The sequence below is a fragment of the Lynx rufus genome, unplaced genomic scaffold (genome assembly GCF_022079265.1).
Source record: "Lynx rufus isolate CCGP_SWC_20201006 ecotype Redwood Valley unplaced genomic scaffold, mLynRuf1.p SCAF_48, whole genome shotgun sequence".
In the NCBI taxonomy this organism is placed as follows: domain Eukaryota; kingdom Metazoa; phylum Chordata; class Mammalia; order Carnivora; family Felidae; genus Lynx; species Lynx rufus.
Genome location: NW_025814865.1, coordinates 1,312,713 through 1,328,912, shown reverse-complemented (window position 1 = coordinate 1,328,912; position 16,200 = coordinate 1,312,713). Strand labels below are relative to the sequence as shown.

General features: G+C 45.2%; 1 protein-coding gene across 1 annotated transcript in view; it reads right to left on the bottom strand.

Moving 5' to 3' along the window:
- LOC124525806 (protein Shroom2-like) overlaps positions 1-15,349 on the bottom strand; it is a 90,076-nt gene extending 74,727 nt beyond the window's left edge. The window contains exons 1-2 of the mRNA XM_047098388.1: positions 15,209-15,349; positions 12,105-12,256 (exon numbers count right to left, since the gene is read on the bottom strand). Of these exons, the coding sequence (XP_046954344.1) occupies positions 12,105-12,256; positions 15,209-15,349 (293 nt within the window). The remainder of the gene's footprint in view (positions 1-12,104; positions 12,257-15,208) is intronic.
- Positions 15,350-16,200: the final 851 nt, after the last annotated feature.

Below are 16,200 nucleotides of genomic sequence, written 5' to 3'. Positions count from 1 at the left end.
CTGTCCCTCCACTGACCAGTTCTCTGTGGCATAGATGCTTTGCTTGGAACAGAATTCGGATCATTCTGATATTCTTAAAGATGTTCCTCTACTTTAAAAAAAAAAAGCTTCTAAATATAAGGGAAGACGCCCAACTTCACTCATAATGAAAAGTGCCCATTTAAATTGTTTTCAATTTTTAAAAATGTTTATTTTATTTTTGAGATAGAGTGTGCATAAGAGAGAGAAGGGGAGGGGCTGAGAGAGGGAGAGAGAATCCCAAGCAGGGTCCACGCTAACAGCGCAGATGCGAGGCTCAACCTCACAAACTGTGAGATCATGACCTGAGCCGAAATCAAGAGTCAGATGTTTAACTGACTGAGCCACCAGGTGCCCTGAAAAATGCTCATTTAACCAATGAAGCCATTTTTCACCCGTCACATTCGAAAAGAGTACAGAACTAAACTGAAAATAACCTCTGCTAGAGTGGACGTGAGCCTGAAAAGCGGCCCGAGAAATTTGGAGGTGGCTGTCACAGTTCGTGCTCCCCAAACTTCTGATTCAAGAACCCCAGGTTGGAAATGGACTGCAACGACCTGTACGTACAGGTACAGAGACTCGGGTACAGAGACACCACATGCTGCAGTTACAGGCTTTCACCAGAAGCACCAGAAATATCCGTCTACAGAGGTTCTGTAGAACAGCGGAGGATCCAGACTGTGGAGCAGCGTGGGGTCGTTAAGAGAAATCGCGACTCAGACCTCAGCGCAGTCAACCCGGAACAATCTCCGCGGATACAGACGTTAAGTGCACAAGAACGTGTGTGATACAAAGAAGCCCAAGATCAGCAGTGAGTGCCAATGCTGCTCTCCGGAGACACACAACAGAGGTGCAAGGCCCCTGGTCCACCCAATGCCCTTCTGAGCCCGGGGAGTCGACTGCGCCCTGGTGTTACTTTAAGAACTGAATAAATGAAGATTACATGTTAGCCTTAGAGTATATCGTAGCCAGCACTCCAACACCCGCCTTCTTAGGGTCCTTCTTCTTGTCCCGATCACACAGCAATAAACAGACCTTCTCTGGGGCACTGCCTAGAACAGAACAGGGTGCACAGCTGACGGTTTCCTGGGGACCAACCCTCCTGCTGACTCCTACGAGCACAGGCACACTGAACCCCCAAAGCTTTTCCTCTTTAAAAATGCAACGAGCTGGGGTGCCTGGGGGGCTCAGCTGGTTAAAGTGTCCGACTCTTGGTTTCAGGCTTAGATCATGAGGTCATGGTTTCGCGAGTTCAAGCCCCGTGCTCGGCTCTGTGCTGTCAGCACGGAGCCTGCTTGGGATTCTCTCTCTCCCTCTCTCTCTGCCCTACCCCACTCACACTGTCTCTCTCAAAATAAACTTAATTTAAAAATATTTTTAAATTAAGAAAAAAATTTTAATATAAAAAATTAAAATAAAAATACAGTGAGCTTTTTTTAATGCTAGTTTTTATTGTTATAAACATAACTTGTGAGTATAATAATATAATTTATAAAGTACTATGAAAGTAATAAGTAATACGTTACTTAAATGTACATTTAAAAATGTTTAAGATGGTAAATTTTCTTTTTTTTCTTTTTCTTTTTCTTTTTTTGGATTATTATTATTATTTTTTATATATGAAATTTATTGACAAATTGGTTTCCAGACAACACCCAGTGCTCATCCCAACAGGTGCCCTCCTCAATACCCATCACCCACCCTCCCCTCCCTCCCACCCCCCATCAACCCTCAGTTTGTTCTCAGTTGTTAAGAGTCTCTTATGCTTTGGCTCTCTTCCACTCTAACCTCTTTTTTTTTTCTTCCCCTCCCCCATGGGTTCCTGTTAAGTTTCTCAGGATCCACATAAGAGTGAAACCATATGGTATCTGTCTTTCTCTGTATGGCTTATTTCACTTAGCATCACACTCTCCAGTTCCATCCACGTTGCTACAAAAGGCCATATTTCATTTTTTCTCATTGCCACATAGTATTCCATTGTGTATATATACCACAATTTCTTTATCCATTCATCAGTTGATGGACATTTAGGCTCTTTCCATAATTTGGCTATTCTTGAGAGTGCTGCTATGAACATTGGGGTACAAGTGCCCCTATGCATCAGTACTCCTGTATCCCTTGGATAAATTCCTAGCAGTACTATTGCTGGGTCATAGGGTAGGTCTATTTTTAATTTTCTGAGGAACCTCCACACTGCTTTCCAGAGCGGCTGCACCAATTTGCATTCCCACCAACAGTGCAGGAGGGTTCCCGTTTCTCCACATCCTCTCCAGCATCTATAGTCTCCTGATTTGTTCATTTTGGCCACTCTGACTGGCGTGAGGTGATACCTGAGTGTGGTTTTGATTTGTATTTCCCTGATAAGGAGCGACGCTGAACATCTTTTCATGTGCCTGTTGGCCATCTGGATGTCTTCTTTAGAGAAGTGTCTATTCATGTTTTCTGCCCATTTCTTCACTGGGTTATTTGTTTTTCGGGTGTGGAGTTTGGTGAGCTCTTTATAGATTTTAGATACTAGCCCTTTGTCCGATATGTCATTTGCAAATATCTTTTCCCATTCCGTTGGTTGCCTTTTAGTTTTGTTGGTTGTTTCCTTGGCTGTGCAGAAGCTTTTTATCTTCATAAGGTCCCAGTAATTCACTTTTGCTTTTAATTCCCTTGCCTTTGGGGATGTGTCGAGTAAGAGATTGCTACGGCTGAGGTCAGAGAGGTCTTTTCCTGCTTTCTCCTCTAAGGTTCTGATGGTTTCCTGTCTCACATTTAGGTCCTTTATCCATTTTGAGTTTATTTTTGTAAATGGTGTGAGAAAGTGGTCTAGTTTCAACCTTCTGCATGTTGCTGTCCAGTTCTCCCAGCACCATTTGTTAAAGAGGCTGTCTTTTTTCCATTGGATGTTCTTTCCTGCTTTGTCAAAGATGAGTTGGCCATACGTTTGTGGGTCTAGTTCTGGGGTTTCTATGCTATTCCATTGGTCTGTGTGTCTGTTTTTGTGCCAATACCATGCTGTCTTGATGATGACAGCTTTGTAGTAGAGGCTAAAGTCTGGGATTGTGATGCCTCCTGCTTTGGTCTTCTTCTTCAAAATTCCTTTGGCTATTCGGGGCCTTTTGTGGTTCCATATGAATTTTAGGATTGCTTGTTCTAGTTTCGAGAAGAATGCTGGTGCAATTTTGATTGGGATTGCGTTGAATGTGTAGATAGCTTTGGGTAGTATTGACATTTTGACAATATTTATTTTTCCAATCCATGAGCAGGGAATGTCTTTCCATTTCTTTAAATCTTCTTCAATTACCTTCATAAGCTTTCTATAGTTTTCAGCATACAGATCCTTTACATCTTTGGTTAGATTGATTCCTAGGTATTTTATGCTTCTTGGTGCAATTGTGAATGGGATCAGTTTCTTTATTTGTCTTTCTGTGGCTTCATTGTTAGTGTATAAGAATGCAATTGATTTCTGTACATTGATTTTGTATCCTGCAACTTTGCTGAATTCATGTATCAGTTCTAGCAGACTTTTGGTGGAGTCTATCGGATTTTCCATGTATAATATCATGTCATCTGCAAAAAGCGAAAGCTTGACTTCATCTTTGCTAATTTTGATGCCTTTGATTTCCTTTTGTTGTCTGATTGCTGATGCTAGAACTTCCAGCACCATGTTGAACAACAGTGGTGAGTGTGGGCATCCCTGTCGTGTTCCTGATCTCAGGGAAAAAGCTCTCAGTTTTTCCCCGTTGAGGATGATGTTAGCTGTGGACTTTTCATAAATGGCTTTTATGATCTTTAAGTATGTTCCTTCTATCCCGACTTTCTCAAGGGTTTTTATTAAGAAAGGGTGCTGGATTTTGTCAAAGGCCTTTTCTGCATCGATTGACAGGATCATATGGTTCTTCTCTTTTTTTTTGTTAATGTGATGTATCACGTTGATTGATTTGCGAATGTTGAACCAGCCCTGCATCCCAGGAATGAATCCCACTTGATCATGGTGAATAATTCTTTTTATATGCTGTTGAATTCGATTTGCTAGTATCTTATTGAGAATTTTTGCATCCATATTCATCAGGGATATTGACCTGTAGTTCTGTTTTTTTACTGGGTCTCTGTCTGGTTTAGGAATCAAAGTAATACTGGCTTCATAGAATGAGTCTGGAAGTTTTCCTTCCCTTTCTATTTCTTGGAATAGCTTGAGAAGGATAGGTATTATCTCTGCTTTAAATGTCTGGTAGAACTCCCCTGGGAAGCCATCTGGTCCTGGACTCTTATTTGTTGGGAGATTTTTGATAACCCATTCAATTTCTTCGCTGGTTATGGGTCTGTTCAGGCTTTCTATTTCCTCCTGATTGAGTTTTGGAAGAGTGTGGGTGTTCAGGAATTTGTCCATTTCTTCCAGGTTCTCCAATTTGTTGGCATATAATTTTTCATAGTATTCCCTGATAATTGTTTGTATCTCTGAGGGATTGGTTGTAATAATTCCATTTTCATTCATGATTTTATCTATTTGGGTCATCTCCCTTTTCTTTTTGAGAAGCCTGGCTAGAGGCTTGTCAATTTTGTTTATTTTTTCAAAAAACCAACTCTTGGTTTCGTTGATCTGCTCTACAGTTTTTTTAGATTCTATATTGTTTATTTCTGCTCTGATCTTTATTATTTCTCTTCTTCTGCTGGGTTTAGGCTGCCTTTGCTGTTCTGCTTCTATTTCCTTTAGGTGTGCTGTTAGATTTTGTATTTGGGATTTTTCTTGTTTCTTGAGATAGGCCTGGATTGCAATGTATTTTCCTCTCAGGACTGCCTTCGCTGCGTCCCAAAGCGTTTGGATTGTTGTCTTTTCATTTTCGTTTGTTTCCATATATTTTTTGATTTCTTGTCTAATTGCCTGGTTGACCCACTCATTCGTTAGTAGGGTGTTCTTTAACCTCCATGCTTTTGGAGGTCTTCCAGACTTTTTCCTGTGGTTGATTTCAAGCTTCATAGCATTGTGGTCTGAAAGTATGCATGGTATAATTTCAATTCTTGTAAACTTATGAAGGGCTGTTTTGTGACCCAGTATATGATCTATCTTGGAGAATGTTCCATGTGCACTCGAGAAGAAAGTATATTCTGTTGCTTTGGGATGCAGAGTTCTAAATATATCTGTCAAGTCCATCTGATCCAGTGTCTCATTCAGGGCCCTTGTTTCTTTATTGACCGTGTGTCTAGATGATCTATCCATTTCTGTAAGTGGGGTGTTAAAGTCCCCAGCAATTACCACATTCTTATCAATAAGGTTGCTTCTGTTTATGAGTAATTGTTTTGTATATTTGGGGGCTCTGGTATTCGGCGCATAGACATTTATAATTGTTAGCTCTTCCTGATGGATAGACCCTGTAACTATTATATAATGTCCTTCTTCATCTCTTGTTACAGCCTTTAATTTAAAGTCTAGTTTGTCTGATATAAGTATGGCTACTCCAGCCTTCTTCTGGCTTCCAGTAGCATGATAAATAGTTCTCCATCCCCTCACTCTGAATCTAAAGGTGTCCTCAGGTCTAAAATGAGTCTCTTGTAGACAGCAAATAGATGGGTCTTGTTTTTTTATCCATTCTGATACCCTATGGCTTTTGGTTGGCGCATTTAATCCATTTACATTCAGTGTTATTATAGAAAGATACGGGTTTAGAGTCATTGTGATGTCTGTATGTTTTATGCTTGTAGTGATGTCTCTGGTACTTTGTCTCACAGGGTCCCCCTTAGGATCTCTTGTAGGGCTGGTTTAGTGGTGACAAATTCCTTCAGTTTTTGTTTGTTTGGGAAGACCTTTATCTCTCCTTCTATTCTAAATGACAGACTTGCTGGATAAAGGATTCTCGGCTGCATATTTTTGCTGTCTAGCACACGGAAAATCTCGTGCCAATTCTTTCTGGCCTGCCAAGTTTCAAAAGAGAGATCAGTCACGAGTCTTATAGGTCTCCCTTTATATGTGAGGGCACGTTTACCCCTTGCTGCTTTCAGAATTTTCTCTTTATCCTTGTATTTTGCCTGTTTCACTATGATATGTCGTGCAGAAGATCGATTCAAGTTACGTCTGAAGGGAGTTCTCTGTGCCTCTTGGATTTCAATGCCTTTTTCCTTCCCCAGTTCAGGGAAGTTCTCAGCTATTATTTCTTCAAGTACCCCTTCAGCACCTTTCCCTCTCTCTTCCTCCTCTGGGATACCAATTATGCGTATATTATTTCTTTTTAGTGTATCACTTAGTTCTCTCATTTTCCCCTCATACTCCTGGATTTTTTTATCTCTCTTTTTCTCAGCTTCCTCTTTTTCCATAACTTTATCTTCTAGTTCACCTATTCTCTCCTCTGCCTCTTCCATCCGAGCCATGGTGGTTTGCATTTTGTTTTGCATTTCCTTTAAAGCGTTTTTCAGCTCCTCGTGACTGTTCCTTAGTCCCTTGATCTCTGTAGCAAGAGATTCTCTGCTGTCCTGTATACTGTTTTCAAGCCCAGCGATTAATTTTATGACTATTATTCTAAATTCACTTTCTGTTATATTATTTAAATCCTTTTTGATCAGCTCATTAGCTCTTGTTATTTCCTGGAGATTCTTCTGAGGGGAATTCTTCCGCTTGGTCATTTTGGATAGTCCCTGGTGTGGTGAGGACCTGCAGGGCACTTCCCCTGTGCTGTGGTGTATAACTGGAGTTGGTGGGCGGGGCCGCAGTCAGTCCTGATGTCTGCCCCCTGCCCACCGCTGGGGCCACAGTCAGACTGGTGTGTGCCTTCTCTTCCCCTCTCCTAGGGGCGGGATTCACTGTGGGGTGGCGTGGCCCGTCTGGGCTACTTGCACACTGCCAGGTTTGTGATGCTGGGGATCTGGCGTATTAGCTGGGGTGGGAAGGCAAGGTGCACAGCGGCAGGGGGGGCAGGCTTAGCTCGCTTCTCCTTAGGTGATCCACTTCAGGAGGGGCCCTGTGGCAGCCGGAGGGAGTCAGATCCGCTGCCGGAGGTTTGGCTCCACAGAAGCACAGAGTTGGGTGTTTGTGCGGAGTGAGCAATTTCCCTGGCTGGAACCGGTTCCCTTTGGGATTTTGGCTGGGGGATGGGCGGGGGAGATGGCGCCGGCGAGCGCCTTTGTTCCCCGCCAAACTGAGCTCTGTCGTCCGGGGGCTCCGCAGCTCACCCTCCCTTTGTCCTCCAGCCTTCCCGCTTTCCGAGCAGAGCCGTTAACTTATGACCTCCCAGACGCTAAGTCGCGCTTGCTGTCGGAACACAGTCCGTCAGGCCCCTCCGCTTTTGCAAGCCGGGCTCGGGGACTCTGCTTGGCTGGCGAGCCGCCCCTCCACCCCGGCTCCCTCCCACCAGTCCGTGGAGCGCGCACCGCCTCGCCGCCCTTCCTACCCTCTTCCGTGGTCCTCTCGTCTGCACTTGGGTCCGGTGACTAATTAGGTCTGCTAATCCTCTGGCGGTTTTCTGGGTTATTTAGGCAGGTGTAGGTGGAATCTAAGTGATCAGCAGGACGCACGGTGAGCCCAGCGTCCTCCTACGCCGCCATCTTCCTGTCGACTTAGCTAAATTTTCTTTTTTTTAATTGCTCACCATGATAAATATACTTTTATTTATTTATTTTATTTTTTATTTTTTTTTAATTTTTATCCAAATTAGTTAGCATATAGTCAACAACGACTTCAGGAGTAGATTCCTTAGTGCCCCTTCCCCATTTAGCCCATCCCCCCTCCCACACCCCCTCCAGTTACCCTCAGTTTGTTCTCCATATTTAGGAGTCTTTTCGGTTTTGTCCCCCTGCCTGGTTTTAGATTATTTTTGTTTCCCTTCCTTACGTTCATCTGTTTTGTCTCTTAAAGTCCTCATGTGAGTGAAGTCATAGGATATTTGTCTTTCTGTGACTGACTCGTTTCACTTAGCATAAAACCCTCCAGTTCCATCCACGTAGTTGCAAATGGCAAGATTTCATTCTTTTTGATTGCTGAGTAATACTCCATTGTATATATGTACCACATCTTCTTTATCCATTCATCCATTCGTTGGCCATTTGGGCTCTTTCCATACTTTGGCTATTGTCGATAGTGCTGCTATAAACATGGGGGTGCACATGTCCCTTTGAAACAGCACACCTGTATCCCGTGGATAAATGCCTAGTAGTGCAGTTGCTGGGTCGTAGGGTGATTCTATTTTTAGTTTTTTGAGGAACCTCCATACTGTTTTCCAGAGTGGCTGCACCAGCTTGCCTTCCCAAATGGTAAATTTTCTGTTATATGTATTGTACCACAATATCTTTAAAAATTAAAACTAAGAACGGGGCATCTGGGTGGCTCTGTGGGTTAAATGTCTGACTCTTTTTAAAAAAATTTTTTTTTCATGTTTATTTATTTTTGAGAGAGAGAGAGAGAGGGAGGGGGAGAGAGAGAGAGACAGAGCACAAGCGGGGGAGGAGCAGAGAGAGAGGGAGACAGAATCCAAAGCAGGCTCCAGGCTCTGAGCTGTCAGCACAGAGCCTGACACGGGGCTCAAACCCACAAGCCGTGAGATCATGACTTGAGCCAAAGTTGGACGCTTAACCGACTGAACCACCCAGGTGCCCCCTCTTTTTTTTTAATGTTTATTTTTAAGAGAGAGAGAGACAGAGTGATGGAGAGATACAGACAGAGACAGTATGAGTGGGGGAGGGGCAGAGAGGGAGGGAGACACAGAACCTGAGGCAGGCTCTAGGCTCCGGGCTGTCAGCACAGAACCTACGTGGGGCTCGAACTCACGAACCATGAGATCATGACCTGAGCGAAGGCAGACGCTTCCGATCGAGCCACCCAGGCACCCCCTTAATCCTCTGACCTTTGATCTCAGTTCAGGTCTTGGGCTCACGCCCTATGCTGGGCTGCATGCTGGCGTGAAGCATACCTAACAAACCAACCGACCAACCTTGTGAGAATGGGACATACACAGTTCTCTGACTGCTCTTACGTGTTCCACTCACCTGGACTTCGTGGGGCGCCTTCCCATGTCAGGGAACGCTGACATCATTGGTAACAGCAGCACTTTACAGTTTGGGTGGTCTCTAATTCACTTCAGTAATTTCCCTTTGCTGAGTATCTAGGATCCCAGAAACGAAAATTGTGGGTCCGAGACCTGCCTTTTGAAACATGTCGCCAAACTACTCGCCGGAAAGTCTGTCTAACCTGTAGTCCAATCGGCATTGTATCAGATACATGCTGGTTCCCCACAATCTCACCGATGGGTCTCGCTAACTGTTAGATCTCTGCCAACAAGACAGCCAGAGCCTACCATCTCAGGGGGCGCCTCAGGGGGCGGGAGAGGGGGGCTGGCTCAGTTTGTCAGGCGTCTGACTCTTGGTTTTGGCTCAGGTCACGATCTCACAGTCCATGAATTCAAGCCCCGTGTCGGGCTCTGTGTTGGCACAGCAGAGCCTGCTTGGGATTCTCTCTCCCTCCCTCCCTCTCTCTGCCCCCCCCCGCTTCCCAAAACAAATAATAAATAGACATTAAAAAAAAAAACTGTCTCATTTTCAAGTAAACCCGCAGATTCCTATGAGAGAGGATAGAAGGCAACCTCAATCAGCTGGGGAGCTGGTAAGGACTCCCCGAGGCAGTTGATAACACCCAGCTCACCTCTGTGGAGCACGATTCCCTTCGCATCATCATTATTGCACTAAGCGCCTAGAACACGTATCCTGCCTTAGAAAGGTCGTTAACGTGACCACAAAGGAATAATTATACAATATGACGGAGTCTCCCCTATCTCATCCTCTCCAAAGGGCTCCCAAACTGCCCATCTAAGAGTTTATTTTTCTGATTTACAGAGAAGGTAGTCTGTACCACTTGGAAATGAAGTTGTTAATTCAGTGTGGCAATGAAATAGAGATTTTTCTTCCTTGTTTCTGAGCCTCCTCCTTGGATATGGTTTCAGTCAAAAAAAAAAAAAAGTGAGGGGCGCCTGGGTGGCTCAGTCGGTTGAGCGTCCGACTTCAGCTCAGGTCATGATCTCACGGTCTGTTGGTTCGAGCCCCGCGTCGGGCTCTGTGCTGACGGCTCAGGACCTGGAGCCTGCTTCGGATTCTGTGTCTCCCTCTCTCTCTCTGCCCCTTCCTCGCTCATGCTCTGTCTCTCTCTCTGTCAAAAATAAATAAACGTTAAAAAAAATAAAAAATAAAAAGCGAATTCCTTTGGGAATAGGCTTTCAAGTCTACTTGTACTAAAAATGGAAGTAAATGCTTCAGTCCATTTATTTTTTTTAACACACTTTTAAAAAATGTTTATTTACTTATTTCTGAGAGAGAGACAAAGAGAGAGCAAGCAAGGGAGAGAGAGAGAGAGAGAGAGAGAGAGAGAGAGAGAGAGAGAGAGAGAGAGAATCCGAAGCAGGCTCCAGGCTCCGAGCTTTCAGCACAGAGCCCAACGTGGGGCTCGAATCCACAAGCCCATGAGATCATGACCTGAGCCGAAGTCGGACACTTAACTGAGCCACTCAGGCTCCTGAGTCCATTTATTTTTTAAAATTTACACTTAAACTTGAAAGAATACACTAATTCCACTTAAAAAAAAAGAGGAGGGGCATGCAAACATTTTAGTGTGAATTAGCCAACTACAAAATTCAAGGTAGAGAATTACTTCTATTTGAAGACAAGAAATCACAAGTACCTTTATGGGGGTTCAGGGTCGCTCCTGTGCATAAAAACATCACGCCCCTCATTCCCCTTTTCTAACCACTTCAAGTCCTCCAAAGTTCTGCAATCTGATTTGCAGGAACAGGCAGCGCGCTCCCCCCAGACCTCAGCACAGCTCTAGAAACTCCTGGTAGCTGACAAGTGTACAGGCAGCCCTGCACCATTTTCCTTTAAGGCGAAAACGCAGTAGCCTGCCACCTTGTGGAAACAAGAGGTAACAACACTTCATCTGAAGCGTCAGTGCAGCTTTCTAACAGAATAACCTACATATGGCTGAAGAAAAGAGAAAAGCATTCTAACAGGCACATGAAAAGATGCTCAACGTCACTCATCATCAGGGAAATACAAATCAAAACCGCAATGAGATACCACCTCACACCGGTCAGAGTGGCTAAAATTAACCACTCAGGAAACAACAGATGCTGGCGAGGATGTGGAGAATGGGGAACCCTCCTGCACCGTCGGTGGGAATGCAAACTGGTGCAGCCACTCTGGAGAACAGTATGGGGGTTCCTCAAAAAACTGAAAATAGAACTACCCTCTGACCCAGCAGCTGCACTACTAGGTATTTATCCAAAGGAAACAAAAATGCTGATTTGAAGGGGCATATGCACCCCAGTATTTACAGCAGTAATATCAACAATAGCCAAAGTATGGAAAGAGCCTAAATGTCCATCAACTGACAAATGGATAAAGAAGATGTGGTTTATGTATACAATCGAATATGTTCCATCGTGATGAAAAAGAATAAAATCTTGCCATTGGAGCAGTGTGGATGGAACTAGAATGTATGATGCTAAGTGAAATAACTCAGAGAAAGACAAATATTATGTGATTTCACTCATAAGTGGAATTTAAAAAACACAACAGACGAACCCAGGGAGAGGGAAGGCAAAATAAGATAAAAACAGAAAGGGAGGCAAACCGTAAGAGACTCTTAAATACAGAGAACAAACTAAGGGTTGACTGGGGTGGTGAAAATGGGTGATGGGCATTAAGAGGACACTTGTTGGGATGAGCACTGGGTGTCATATGTAAGCGATGAATCCCTGGGTTCTACTCCTGAAACCAAGACCACACTGTACGTTAACTAACTTGATTTTAAATCAAAAAATGAAAAGAAAAAAGCATTCAAATTCACTTAATGTATCAAATAAACAATGCATAGTACTAGAAGAAGGCATCTTTTAAGTTTTGGACGCTGGATTCACCCTTGGCCAAGGAGTAGAATTTTATGGTCATGCGCGCACGCGGGCCCGCACGCGCACACACACACGTACACACACACACACACACACACACACACCCCTTAAGTCCAAACCGGGATTTGCTTGCAGTGATACAGATCAGCAGACCTGGCTTCACCTTTTGCTATTTTACTCACTTCCGTTTGTGAAAATGGCACGAGGGGTGGGTCTTACCTTTTCACTACCAGCTTCAGGGTTTTATGAGAGCCCTTCACCAGGCAAATCGCCTCCTGTCTAAACCCTGAGAGACCAATGTCGTTGATGCCGACGATCTCGTCCCCGGCCAGTAACTTGTCCACTGCCGCAGCTTTCCTTCCTTCTTCAATCTGCAACAAAGACGCACGTGCCATGAGCCTCCAAACAAGCAAAGCAAGTCCCCAGAAGTCAGCCAGGAGCAACGTGCCTGTGACGTGTGCCGCCCACAGCTCTATGACTGGCTCTGGGATCGGCTAGGACCCCATCTAGGCCCTGAGGCTGCGCGGATTCCTATTTGACGGATGAGGGACACATCCCTCACCCAGCGCTTGCCTCTGCGCGGACCTGGGCTACCTTCACGGAGGGAACAGGAAAGAGCGCGTGCGCTCTGGAACACGCACGACCCAAAACGGTGGATCTAAAGATACAGGACCTTTTTCTGGAAATCCTTTATCCAAACAATAATGATGGGTTATTTTTATTATGTACTATTTCTCATACATTAATCCCAGACCTAGATTCTTGTAACTGCTTTACTGAGAGAGAGTTCAAATACCACAAAACTCACTCACATAAATATACAAGTGAATGACTTTTTAGTATATTCACAGAACTGTGGAACCATCACGTCCTAAACCCAGAAGAAACCTGGTAGCCGTGAGCAGTCACCTCCTGATCCCCTCCAGCCCTGGCCACCACTAACCCACCTCCTGTCTCTATGCATTTGCCCTTGCTGGATAGCTCACAGAAAAAGGATCCTACAGGGGCGCCTGGGCGTTTCAGGTGGTTAAGCGTCTGACTCTTGATTTTGACTCAGGTCATGATCTCACGGTTTGTGGGATAGAGCCCTCCATTGGGGTCTGTGCTGACAATGTGGAGTCGGCTTGGAATTCTCTCTCTCCCTGTCTCTCTGCCCCTCCCCTGCACTCTCTCTCTCTCTCTCTCTCAAAATAAATGAACAATGGGGCGCCTGTGTGGTTCAGCCGGTTAAGCATCCAACTCTTGATTTTGGCTCAGGTCATGATCTCATGGTTCATGAGATCGAGCCCTGTGTCAGGCTCCACACAGGCAGCATGGAGCCTGCTTGGGCTTCTCTCTCCCTCTTTCTTTGTTCCTCCCCCACTTGTGCTCTCTCTCTCTCTTTCTCTCATAATAAATAAATTTTAAAAATTAAACATTTAAACAAATAAAAAGAATTCTGCAACATGTGGCATTTTTAAAAACGTTTATTTATTTTAAGAGAGAGAAAAAGAGAGTGCCCACTCAGGGGAGAGGCAGAGAGAGGAAGAAAGAATCCCAAGCTGGCTTTATGATGTCAGCACAGAGCTCCACTCAGGGCTCAAACTCATGAACCAAGAGATCATGACCTGAGACAAAATCAAGAGCCAGATACTTAACCAACTGAGCCACCCAGGCGCCCCAAGAAATCTTGGTCTTTAAATACTAAACCTAGTTTTTTTCTATACAGTAATAATAATCTCAGCAGCAATTAACCCTGTCTGCTTTCTCTACTAGTGCTTGGCAAACTATGGCCCATGAGCGAAATCCAGCCAGATGCGCCCCCCCCCTGCCTTTTTTGTAAATAAAATGTTACTGCAATAGAACCACACCCACTTGCTTACATATGGCTACAGGACAGCAATGAGTCGCCTGGCCCACAAAGCCAAGAGTATTTACTACTTGGCTTGTTACAAAACAGTTTGCCAACCCCAGTTTTATACCAAAAAGCAATTATCTTTACAAACTGCTAGGAAAACCGGTGAACAAAGTTAACGTTTGTGAGACTATCTGTGTACAGTCTGAAAGGTCACTGCCTGACTGTTTGCCGTGGCCAACCTAACAGTTACTTACAAAGCCCTCACAAAGCAGTAGAGCAGTACATCTTTCCTTCCGGTTAAAAAACTGGGTACTAAGCAACTTATATGCCTCAGTTCTGCAAGTGAATGATAGTTGCCTCAAATCTCCACTTAAATCTAAGGACAACGTTTGAACTCTCAGGTTAACCAAGCAATTATTCATTGTAAGTCAACACCATCAATGCAAGTAAACGGCCACTTCTTAACCGAATGGATGGCTTCATATTTTTGTTAACAACTGGTTTCAAAAGTCTAGACAATTTTAGGGGCGCCTGGGTGGCGCAGTCGGTTAAGCGTCCGACTTCAGCCAGGTCACGATCTCGCGGTCCGTGAGTTCGAGCCCCGCGTCGGGCTCTGGGCTGATGGCTCAGAGCCTGGAGCCTGTTTCTGATTCTGTGTCTCCCTCTCTCTGTGCCCCTCCCCCGTTCATGCTCTGTCTCTCTCTGTCCCAAAAATAAATAAACGTTGAAAAAAAAATTAAAAAAAAAAAAGTCTAGACAATTTTATCCCAACACAGTAACAGACACGTTGTAAATAAATTTCCACCTGCCCAAGATTACACGTTCAGCCAGGTACAGTCAAGGTGCAGGTGGCATTCAGTGGAGAGCTTAGGTTTTTGACACGTCCTGTGCGAGAGGCCAAGGGGCTGTCCAGGTGGAGGGTCCGTGGGCAGCTGGCTGTGGGAGAAGAGCATCCAGGGAAAGGTGGCCCACCCATGGAGTGACCCCAAGCAGAAGATATTTAAAGATTTGAGGGGCAGGGTGCCTGGGTGGCTCAGTAGGTCAAGTGTCCAACTTCAGCTCAGGTCACGATCTTGTGGTTCATGGGTTCAAGCCCCGTGTCGGGCTCTGTACTGACTGCTCAGAGCCTGGAGCCTGCTTCCATTCTGTTTGTCTCTCTCTCTCTCTCTGCCCCTCCCTGGCTTGTGCATACACACTCACTCTCTCTCAGAAATAAATAAAACTTAAAAAAAAAACAAAACCAGGGGGCTGGGGAGACTGAAGGAGGCTGCCCGGACAGAAGACAGAGTCACGGGCAGATAACCACAGAGATGGAACCCTGGATCCCCAACAATTAGAGCGCTGGTGAAAGAGGGCACCAGGTAAACCACAGGAGATAAAGGAGAAAGGGTGAGCATCGCAGCAGAGCCTCCACCACCGAAGTTCACACTGACGAGGACGGCCGGCGACCCTGCCCGTGCGGGGAAAGCCCCCAGGGGAAGCTGACCAACGCTCCGGCTGGGGTCACTACCAGAGCCCGCAGCACTGTGGTGGCTGGGGTCAAGACCAGCACCTGTCCCCCAAAACGGGGACCCAGACGCTGCAGGCCCTCAAGGCGGCCTTCAAGGCGTGCCTGGGTCAGTTTCATCTCCTCTCTCTCTCTCCTCTTGGCGCTAAGTACACAATCTGGAGGGCAAAATCTAGAATACAGAACACATGCAGATGGTAACTTGGGTCTGTACCCAGCGAACTATTGCCTGAATTCCATTAGGTAAATGCTTTGGTGGCATGAGTGCAAAAAAAGCCATCTGCGTGCAGAGTTTGTACTTATTCTTTCAGTAAGCATCTACAGAGCAAGTACTATGCACAAAAACCGCTAGATACTGGACAGTGGGTCTTGCAAGATGTAGTTCCCGCCTCGAAGACATTTCTAGGCTTAGAGGCCAATGCTTCTCAACCTGTAATGTGCACACAAGTCTCCCGGGGTTTAAAATGCAGATCTGGGGGTGGCTGGGTGGCTCAGTCAGTTAAGCATCCAACTCCTGATTTCAGCTCATGTCGTGATCCCACAGTTTGTGAGTTTGAGCCCTGCATCAGGCTCTGCACTGGCAGTGTGGAGCCTGGTTGGGATTCTGTCTCTCTCCCTCTCTCCCCTCCCCCCCGTCTCTGCCCCTCTTCTGCTCATGCCCTCTCTCTCAAAACAGATAAATAAAACTTTAAAAAAATGTTTTTTAAATGCAGATCTGATTCAGCAGGTCCTGGGTGGGGCCTGAACTTCTGCGTCTCTAAGACTATCCTTAACAAGCTCCCAGGAGAGGAGACGGTGCTTTGAGTTGCAGTGTAGAGATATAGGGACAGATAAATGAAGTACCAGACGAGTGAGAAGTCGGCTTGCCCTCTATGGTGTGGATGGACCCCCCAGGAACATTTTCACAGAGCCCATGGCATTTGGTGCAGCCTTGAAGGATGCGCTTTTTGGAGACTCATCACAACACACAA